Source organism: Rhopalosiphum maidis, chromosome 1 (assembly GCF_003676215.2).
Source record: "Rhopalosiphum maidis isolate BTI-1 chromosome 1, ASM367621v3, whole genome shotgun sequence".
Classification (NCBI taxonomy): domain Eukaryota; kingdom Metazoa; phylum Arthropoda; class Insecta; order Hemiptera; family Aphididae; genus Rhopalosiphum; species Rhopalosiphum maidis.
The window spans coordinates 72,997,116-73,009,125 of record NC_040877.1 but is presented as its reverse complement, the minus strand read 5'-3'; the positions used below and the strand labels follow the sequence as shown (position 1 = coordinate 73,009,125).

Genomic DNA, 12,010 nt, shown 5'->3' with positions numbered 1-12,010 from the left:
GACACTTACCTATAAATTATATTTTATATTGTGTCACAATTACTTCTAGACAATGATGCAGCATATCATGATAACATGTTAATAATATGGTCTATTTATAGCGTAAGTTACGTTCAGATTTTCGCAGTCCATTCTATAAATTTTTGCAGATGGAACGATTTAAATGTAAAATAATTTGAATAATTATAGTTGATTTGTAATTTTATTTTATATAAATATCGTTATGGATGAGTCTATATTTTCTCAGTTTGTTAAAAAAGCACTGTTTGTAAATATTTTTGATTTCACTTTCCCCAATAGGATCATTTAATTAAATTAACTTTTTATCATTAATGGATTATTGCTTACGCGGTTTATATAGGAATAAAATATTTTAAAGATCAAAAAGATTTAAATATTTTATTTTTAGTAGTTTTAATTTTAAACATTTTAAAGTTTAAAAACAATTTTTATTTCATAAATAAGAATTTTAATGGTATAAAAGGAAATATACTTTTTGCTTAAATTGGTACAGACATTTTACATATTCATGAAGAGAAGCGTTATATATATTGTAATAAATATTATATAGTTAAGCCTTAAAGACTTATGGTTCACATACAGTATTTGAAAGATATTATTTAGTTAGTTACTATTTGATACATGATATCCAGCAGTAGATTTTTATTTTGATTGAAAATTAAATATACTTACTATGTATTTTATTATGCACTTTTATAACGTATGATGTGAAATAAAGATGCATAAGGAAAATATATACGGAAAAATGAGGACATTTAGAATTCATCTCTAGTAGTATATAATGTACAGTATGTACATATGTGTATAGTATGCATACCAATTTTCTCGTTTATAATACGATATATAATAACGTAGGTAGGTACTTATTACTTATATCATATACAGTGGACATAATAATATCAACGTATTTACTAGAATCACTAAAGACGTCATATTCGAACTTATCTATATTGTATTTCAATACCTCGGTTAGTTATTATAGTAATATATATATCATACATTATATTACTATAAAATAAATCAATATCGTATTTTTGGTTTGTCTATACGTATAGTATATCCGTCATCTATTGCATTAATAGATAACTGATATTTTTGTAGGTACAAAACATCGTACCTGCACGATTTCAATAAAAATAACTAATGGAAAAAAAATAACAACAACAGATTCAAGTTTAATATATACCTTAATAATAATCTGTAATAAATATCGAAAATAACATAGCGATACAATATATGAATTCGTAATGGATTTACAGGTGTACATAATAAATGCATAATATTATTGTCGTTAATAATTGTATTGTAATTTTGGTCGGTGTTTGAGACAAGCGAGATGTCTTCTGTTTTGTCATGCACACGAACGGTACGTATTCGGGCCGGCAGCTCACTTAATAACGCATTTTCTAGTAATGAATTATACACGGAAATATTGTAATAATAATAATAATAATAATAATATATACAAGGGTAGACTTTAGACGAGACCACGGGAACACGCAGAAAATGAAAACCGCACGGTTTTACCGTAATGGTGGAGTGTGTATGAGATTACCTGTCCTATGACGTTAAGATAAATGTGTTTCTGTTTCAAAGTACGCTGGTCAGACTGTTAATTTCTCGCGGCAAACTAAAACCCAACTCATAAGGTAAAACATAATAATGACTTTTATTTACGCGAACGGGATAAGTGGAACAAAATAAAACGGGAGAAAAAAAATAAGTTGAAATACATTACAAAAATCTAAAAATAGTATAATAAAAAAATGTGTTAAACCTAACCCGGCATCCGTTCCGTTTTTGTCGGCGTACAAGAACACGCAGGTATGGCAGGAAAAATTGCATGAACCTCTAGGTCGAAAATCGGTGCTGACGTTCACCGAAAAGTCGAGTCAGCCGTGTGATGCTTAATATGACTACAGATCATTATTCGGCTCGATAATGACACGATTATGCCACGAACCGCGTATAACCTGCCCAGTTTATCTTGGCACTCGACAGTTGTTAAGATTTTTTAAAAAAAAGCATTGGTCCAAAAACTTTATTATATTGAAAAAAAACTATTGCAATTTCCGAATCAATAATTTTTTAATTTACTTTTTTTAATCATCGTAACTTATTTCACGTGTCAAGATGAACTGGACGGGTTATACGTAAATTATGTAATAGTGTGACATCGAACGCCACGATTTCGGTACTTCGTCAACGGTACGTGGATCAGTTTTTACACCTGCTGATCCTCCGCACAATGTCCGTGCACGTACGGATTTTCATCACGACGTCCTGTTGCATCAGGTTGAAGCACATGGCAATAAGGGCCATGCCCAGCATTAAGTACATGGAACACAATATGAAGCTGAGCTCGATGACGGTGCCGGCGCTAGTTCGGATTCCAGTGGTGCCGCTGCTGGGATTGGTGCCAGTGCCGGTGATGCTGTTGCCCGGCACGAAGTCGCCGAATCCGATCGTGCTCAGTGATATGAAACAGAAGTATGACCCATCGAAGAACTCCCAGGACTCCCATTTCGAGAACAGTATGGCGCCTCCGGATATATACCTTGGTGGAAAAATAAATAAAATAAATAAATAAGAAAAAAATATATATAAATATATTATATTGTGGCGATAGTCGGTGGATAAAAAATGAACAGTCTGATTGGCGTAGTTTCGTAGAGAAGGTTTGAGTGGTTCAGTACATTCATGGAACGTCAAGTAAATTTTTAAACATTAGGACACCTTCATTCATATTATATTATTCATATAATATAATATTGTAATGTATGATTAAAATATGATTTATAAATTATAAACATAAATACAAATTTTAAATGTATTGTCTTTTAAGGACGGTTTATAATAATATCATTAAATAATTACCAATTGTGTTCATTGTGTAAGGACTAAAGATAAAATCAGTAAAGATATGTTTTTCACGTTAAAACCTATAGGGAAGAAATATCTTAAGGAGAGAAATTTTACAGTGGAGGAGATAACATCACACGTTTTCATAATTAACTCTGCCAGGAAAAAGAAACTACGAGACTGGTCAATAGAATAGACTTAATTTTTTTTCTTATTTTACTTCCTTTTAACTGTGAAAATCGATATTATATTTAAATGTGTACATTTTGTGTGTTATTTGGTTTTCAAGTTTACCTATCAGTAACAATGACAATTAAAATTGATAAAATATCTTATTCTCGAGTACATATACATATATATTATAATTAATAAATTATATTATCTAATCCAGTTTCATCAAAATAAACCGCAATTGTACTTATTAGAAACTTTTTTCCGAATTGAGTTTGACCAACGCACTTAAAAAAGAATTTAAAATGTTCCACAAAAATCAAACATTTTTAATATAATATTATAATACAATAAAACGAAAGATAGATTCAGTTATTGTTGAGTATGAAAAATTACAATCCATGGACATTTGTTTTATGATTTATGTACATTTTATCAAAACGGTTATAATATCTTAAAATGTGTACGATATTTTTGTTTTAAATTAAACCGTCAGTTATCGCTATAATAGTATAGGTATTTATTATGCACTTCATTATTTTATATATTACCACTTTACAAATTCGATGATATATTAGTTATTAGTATAATATTAAGTACGTTTTAATCGTGGCTCGTCGCATCGTGTTCATAAATTATATCTCAGAAATGACAAAATATAGTTTTATTTCATTCATATTTATCAAAAATCAAATATTAACAACATAATTTTATAAACATTGTTTTAAGTTTAAATGTAAGTATAAGTGTACATAGTTTCATACAAGATTAATAGTTCACGTTACGAGAGGATTTTAGGTGATCTGCAATCGTTTAAGTTTAAACGATAAACACGCACGCATGTTCTAAACATTCGGATGGTCTTATCGCTCTAGTCGTTACCCACAAATGATTTATTATTTATAATATTGTTGTTTGAAAAATAATTGATTACTTGATAGTCGCTATACTGTAATCTACTACGTAATCCGACGGTTGAAATTGCAAGAATTTAAAAGCTATAAAAGACCCTTGACGGTTTATTTTAGACAGATCGCGTTGTACGAGTTCATTGTATGTTTATATCAGAAGGTAAAATTGACAATTTCATTTTTTTAACTAGGTATATCACTATTATACTAATATATATATATATATATATATATTATTTTAATTAGAATTTCCAAAAGATATGAAAATTTATCATGTGTATTACCATGTTAATTATAAATTGTTCGAATGTGCAATGTACATTTTTATTTCAATAATAATATTACCTATAATTAATATTCAGTATATATAGTCGGTATTTGATTCTTTTTTGCGTTGTGCAATTTATTTTTTATAGGTGCTTTTTAAATTGTCAAATATTGTTATGATTAATTTAATATATAAATTAATTTAAAAAATAAGTATTTAGCTATGATTATAATCACAAATATATTTTTTTTCTAGACTTATATTTTTTAAACTACCTATAACATCTTTCAGTAATGTTCGTATTCATATTATTATTTAAACTTGAAGCACAACGGAATCTATAGGTAGTATTAGTATCAACAACAACAGTAGCACACCGAATCGATACAAAATGGATAGAACTGATATACATGCCCCCTCTCCCTACCAGACCATGGAAAGGTATTAACCAAATTCCGCACGTGGCATACCTCACGGAAAGATAACAATATGATATTTTTATAGACTGATGATCGTGGATCGGTCATAAAGTGAATGACGACTACGTACCTGTCGAAAACGGTTCACCGCCCGCTGGGATGATAAAAACTGACAAAAACGACGTTGACGACGAGAAAATAGTATGTAGTGTAACGATTCCATGTTTTTGATCGTGAAAACTTCCACGTGAATTCGGTGATTTGTTTAGTTCGGTTTATTTTATATATGGCGACGGGGGGAGGTTTGAGCTAATATTATGCTAACGGGATGGGTCTGAAAGTACGATGCCGGGGAATGTGAAAGTTGCTCGTTTGAGAAAACTCGCTGTCTTACAGGGCGTATAGCATGCAATATCGGATGGTTATGATATATCGTTTGTCGAAATCCCATTTCGATTACACGGCGGCGTAGTGTAATATTACGAAATCACGAGCCAAAATATACAGTACCTTTATATTATTATTATTATTATGTTATTATAAATGCGCATAGAAAGGAAAAAATGGGAATTCCAATATAAAATAAATAAAAGTAAAAATTGATTTATCGCAGCCAAACGTGCTCGTTTACCGGTACGGTATTTTTATCAACTCGCTGCCGATACGACCGGTTGCCAAATCACAAGTGATAATATTATTGTATTTACATAGGTGTATTACTAATTACGATTGATACTAATTTTTATTGTATAGCTACTGCATTTAAGATTGAAAAAAAAACTGATGTTGTCACCTACTTCACGTCTAACCTGACACTTTAACCGCTGAGCAAGAATTTCGTCATTAGATAGATTATCCCCGTAACATTTTCGATTAAAATTATTCGACCGCTTAAGTTTATTGTACATAAATTGTTTATTTCAAATGTCTACTTGTACGCTTAAGTTCACCTATATCGTGTACGTGGTTTTGTCGACCTTTTTTGCGCTCTTAATTATAGGACCTTCGCAGTATTTATAGGTACATAATATTGTTGATATTATTATCGTATAGTTTCAAGTCATTGTAGATGGAGCCAAAAACATGGTAGAGGATGAATTATTTTCCTGATAACACACACACACACAATTCGGTCGAGTAGGTGTGGGGTGTGATCTCCGGTAGGATAATTAAAAGTTTTAGACCCTCTCTCTAGGGTCTTAGGCGACAACCTCGCCTACTGCTTTGTATACTATATTTTCTGGGAAGGTTGGTAGTTTATTATTATTATTATTATTATTATTATTATTGTAGTGTGTAAATTCGCGCAAAAAATCATCAAATAATTAAGACGACATAAAAAAAAAAAAAACTGACGACGGCCAACGACCGACAAGGTGGACGACTTAATACAGGCCGGGTGTAAAAAAAAACTGTTCGATTAAATTATTAATATTGTATTATTTTAAAATGAAACTCAACATCTCGACTCTGTGTGGCAGGAACGGCGACAGTCGGGGACATAGCGTTCAAATCGAATTATAATAATGAACGGTGAATGCAATCCCGATATCATCACCTCCGGTCTGCTGTGCAGTCGTTGTATATAGTGAATTCAGAACTCCAATAGCTTTTAAATTGAAAATTCAATTTATAATTACATATTTTATTATACGTATAAATAATATGCACTTAGGTAGTATGATTTTGAATGGCCTACTATAAAGCGATATTTTGAGAGCGGCTACGTCATTCAAAGAAACTACGGAAAACCATTATAATATAAGGGTTTTGCATCGACTGAAAGACGTATACATCAGGGGCGGTCAAACTTTTTTGGACGCGATCTACTAAAAATATACTTCACCTATGAGGATCGAATCCCATAAAAAACCTAACCACCATGATTAATTTTCGCGTGCGTAGCCTAAAAATAAATTCCAACACGATCGACTTTGAAATCGTTTGCGATCGACCGTTTGACCGGCCCTGGTATACATTGTATATTATCATCACAGTTTAATCAATAATAAACTAACAACAATCTACTCGATGCGTGTCCGGTGCATACGTAATTTCTCTGCGAATAAATCGTCACGAAATCACACGGTCGCGAAACGTAATAATTCCATCACACGGTAACGCTTGTCGTCACGATCGCGGTGTATTAATGCATCTGAATAATAATAGATAAGTACACTACAATATAGTGTAATATTGTATTATGATATAATACACTGTATATTACTGTGGTTATGGCACACGCGGACGGAGGTGGCGCGTGGTTGAGCTTAATTCAATTTAATCCATCGCCCGCGTATTACGGTTATTATCGCATTAATCTAACGAAAGAACGTTGACGAAACGCACTCAAAAACTCCAAACGCACCCGGCTCGACGGGGTTTCGTATATTACATGGACTCATATATTGTCGATTATCGTTGTTTTTGATCATATTCTTATAAATTATATCGTACGGGTAAAGTTATTTGTATTTATTTATCGTCATTATGTTTTATTCATTGTACGAATCGCAGAAACATAGGCTACCGAGATAAAAATAATTTTATAATATCGTTGTGAACAAATGGATTACAGTAATGGTAAATATTGCGTAGAACAAATATAAACAGATAAATAAAAGTAAGTTCATGTTGTACGTATATAATAATAATAGATAGTATCATAATTTCTTTAAGAATTTTGAGTCGTTTATAAAATTGGTCAGTGTTTCGATGGAATATATTATTATCTATATAATATAAGACCTATTATATTATTGCAAGTCACAAGTTACTATATTATATACGACCGGAGTGGTTTTACATAAAACGCAATTTCGTTTTTCTTTTTATATAATGTACATATATATATATTATGTATTACAACCACGCGGAGAACAAATATTTATCTAAAAATTAATCTTTACCCTTCACGGTCATAATAAATACACCTAGTTTCGTTTGTGCGTAACGGCGATAAGCAAGCTTGCGGTGTACAACAGCGTAAAAAAATCAAACGACCACCATCGAGAACTTTCCGCCCCGACGTACAAAACATATCGACCATTAGATTTTGACGACACAGCATGGCACACGTTTATCGTGTGTATCGGATTAACCTAACGTGGTATAACGACCACAGAAAGCGACCTGAAGTAATACACGGCGGGGGCGAGTCTGTGTGTGAGACAGATAGATCAACTGAGTGTGGTGGATTAATCGTGTTTTATTATAATATGATATTTAATCATATAATTCGCGTGGTACGTAATATCATTGCCTATAGAATAAATGCTATAACCAATGGTAATATTAACAACAATTGATGAAACGGCGTACAACTGTGTTCGGTACGAGTATTGAGTATTATGGCGTTATATAATAATATTGTGTATATTATGCTATGCGATTTCGGAGGCCATTGTCGGAATACAGTTCGGGGACGGGGTTTGAAGCAGCAGTGGTCCTAAACCATCGATATATTATTATTGTTTGTAATGTTAAAAGTACTATCGCCGTTTTTTCTCCAAACAGAGCTACAAAAACTATACAGAAAGACTACTGGGGGTTATTCTTCGGGAATTCTAAAAAGGATTACCGCCATGACTCCTTTAATTGATTGGTTATTTTTATTGACTTATACACGTCATAAACTAGAAGTTTATGAAAATTTTCGAGACAACGGTGGTTTTATAGGATTTGAACTCTATTCACTCACTAGCTGAATAAGCCAACCTACCCACACTAAAGTACTTTTATTGAAGCCCTTTGTATACACCTACAATAAACCTAACAGCCAAAACCCAACGCACCACTACACTAAGGATTATTGAAATAAATAATTAAAACTAAACAAATTCTATATTATGATGCGTCTACTTATTGGATTTTGATCCATACAAAAGTTATGAAAATTTAAATGTAAAAATGTGTTGATTTTTATTAAAATAATACAATTTTAATAATGGATTAATTCAACGCATACCGAAAACAACTATTTGAAATTAAAATAGTTATAATATGTTTACATATTTGCAAATAATTTTGTATGTTGAACATGAATAACGTAACTTATATTTATCTTAAACTTTTTTTCATATAATAGTATTACCTAATAAGGCTATATTGTATCCAAATTATTTTAGGATCACTAAAATTGTTTTATATACTATATTAATATAATATAATATGTATAAAAAAATAACGATAAATCGTCAGAATTTTATAATACGATGCTAAAATAAATAATTTTACTATATTATAGTGAAGTTTATAATCAGTTATAATTAATAATTAGTCATATTATTTAAAATATTTTAATTGAAAACTATTTTTAAGGTTAATTTATAGGTAACCATTTGTTTTGTTTTATTTAGGAATTATTAAAATAGGTATTTATTTTATCAAAAATTATTGTTATAAAATAACAAAAATCAATTAAACTTTCTATAGCTATTAAATAATTCAAATATGAGCACATAACTTGTTCGAAGTGACATATGTGTAGGGTTTCCAACCAATGAATATGCTATAAATAAATTAAATAAATTCAACAAAGAATCTTGAGTGCACTATTTTTTTCTCAAATAAATCATTAATTACTCTATATACCAATACATTTAAAACGCCATTAACGTCATACCTTAAATTAAGTTTAAAAAAAATCACTTTTTTAATATTTTAAAACTTTTTAAAACTTGGAACAAACAAATATTTTTAATCGAACTTTTGGTCTTGATAGGGTTATAATAATAACTATACTACTATATTCACGCTCAGGGGGAAATAAATTAAAAATACCCGTCCATTTCTTGAGGTTATTATACAGGTAGTCGGCCAACGCACTTAGAGTGGGTTCAAACCGAATATTTTATCGATCAACTTTCATACACACTCGGTATACGGAAAAGGTACGATGTCGAAAACCCAATACACCCTTTCACGGTTATAATATTATGTGAGCGGTTTATTTAATACAGAGTATTGGGCTGGCGGGCGTACATTGTTTTGTCGTATAACCATGAAAGTCTGGCTTACGCCGCTGTCCCCATTGTGTTGAACACGTTTAAAATTGTCAGCTTGCTTACAAAAAATAGTTGAGGTGGAGGGTTTTTTATCACCGATTTTACCAAATAACTGTTTGTATGATAACATTTCGTTTACACGCGATCCGAATACGTAATAATAATGTCCCTTGTTCCACGCATTCATATGCTATTCAAATACTCGTTGTTCATTCTGCGTAATATTGTTTTCACTGAATTTTGGACTCGCTGGAGGATACAGCGCGGTCGTAAAAATTACAACTGGCGCGCAAATGTTTTATGGTGTGTACATTAATGGATTAATAACCACGGTTGCAACACAACAACGATGATGACTCGATCATATAATTCAGCATTTCAATTTCATAATAACAAACAATAACGATATGGTTTCCCCGGTATAATGTAAGCGCTTATATACGGTTTTACGTTTTAACAACGTTAATTAAACTACGATTCGTTCAATATCGAACACTGTTGACAGAACTCCATCACTTCTGCTAAACATTTTTAACTACAATCTATAAGTCCTGTAATATATTGTGTGCAACAAGTCGGTTATAGAATTCGTTGAGCAAATCTTCTTTTGTCACATTGTCACAGTGTGTGTCCATAAACTATAACGTTAGATTTCATTGAAATACGCAGTCATAATATTATTTATATATGTTGTACGCATCAACAGAACGGCGGTGGCGCAGGGCAGTATTAAAACTGGGACACCAAACACGGGTCGTATATGTAAATTCAGATGACACTGAAGCGTTCTCGTTTAGTCGATTTTCCTCCGTTGCAGTGCTTTGGTTGGGGTTCAAGATTCCGACGTGCCGCGAAAGTAATGTTTCGGACAGAATCCGTGGGCTGCTGCACGTAGGTATCTATGTACAATAATAATGGAATTGTAAAAAAAGAAAGACGCTGACGGGTAAACAATGCAGTTATTTTATAACAATATTATAAGTCGTGGTATACACCATTCGCGTAATCTGGTCATCGAAATCGTTTGGGTTCTTCGCGGGGCCCGGAAACTATGATAATAATAACTATGTCGATTGTATCGGCTCCCGAATACCGCAGCGGGGCAATACTGCGAACAATAACTCAGTGACGAATCCAATTCGAAAGTCTCGCCCTCGAATACGATTTACGAGCAAATATACGTCCTCCAGCCCACTATTATCCCTCGTCCTGTCCGTTTCGTATTGTTGTCGGGACCTCAACCGCCAGTCACCGCTACCGCCGCCGCTGCCAGGGACTTTCTTTTTCGCTTTTAATACGCAGCAGAAACTACGGACTGCAGCAGTCTCGCCGGTGGAGTTTGTATTCTAAGACACCCGACCTACCGACCCACCAACCGATCGGACGGTGGTGGCGGAAGCACAAAGAAGAAAAAGAAGAAGAAGAAGACGATGGCGGGAAACAGGGCCGCCGGCCATAAATCAGTCCGTCGAACGCCTCTAGAGCGAGCTGAGAATAAAATGTATGCCGTTTCGACGCCGTTTTCGACGGTCTCTGTCGTCCGTATAATATATCCTTTACACATGATATAGGTCGTCGGGTAGGAGACAAAAAATAAAATAAATAACGAACAAAAAATACATATCCTTTGTACATACAGCTAGTAGCATAAGTAGTACTGTAGTAGTAGCCAGTAGTAGCACACACAACGTTTGCGATATATTTATGGCCTACGTATTGCGCCGTGAGTATTGGGACGATCCCATCTCGTAGGAAGCGGAATTGAAAATGTTTCCGTGCGAAATTTATGCGCACGCGAACTGTGGACAATATCTCCGTTTTATCGTTTTCACCTGCAGTAGGTGGGCATATTATTATATTATTGTTCGATCGTAAATTCGAAGTACTTAATGATTTAATAGTATCTAATATCTATTCATAGTAGAGTAGGCCATATTATTACGAAGAAAACGCACACAAAATCGATCTACGCAGCCAATTTCCCGTTCGATATTAGATAACGATATTCTTATTATAATTGTGCCTTTGTTACCTTAGTATTACACTTCGATTACAATAAAAAAAAGTATGAAATAACTCAAATAACAATATAATATTATAATTTAAAAAGGTAGTCAAGTAGATACAACTCTGCTGTACATTAGATGGCTAGTGCAGCATTTCTCAAAGTGTGTTCCTTGGAATCTTAGGGTTCCGCCAGATGTATGTGATTATTGAGGAAATTATTTTATATTATAATATATTTCGTATTTTCGATTATTTATATTGTTTAAAAAAAGAGGACTCCACGAAACACAAACTATTTCTCAAGGGTGCCGTGGTCGTTAAAGTTCGGGAACCACTGGTCTAGTG

General features: G+C 32.6%; 1 protein-coding gene across 1 annotated transcript in view; it reads right to left on the bottom strand.

Moving 5' to 3' along the window:
• Nucleotides 1-1,204: 1,204 nt before the first annotated feature.
• The window catches only part of LOC113560740 (TWiK family of potassium channels protein 7), an 81,874-nt gene continuing 71,068 nt past the window's right edge, over nucleotides 1,205-12,010 (bottom strand). Inside the window, exon 4 of the mRNA XM_026966793.1 lies at nucleotides 1,205-2,578. Within this exon, the coding sequence (XP_026822594.1) occupies nucleotides 2,239-2,578 (340 nt within the window). The 3' untranslated portion in view covers nucleotides 1,205-2,238. The remainder of the gene's footprint in view (nucleotides 2,579-12,010) is intronic.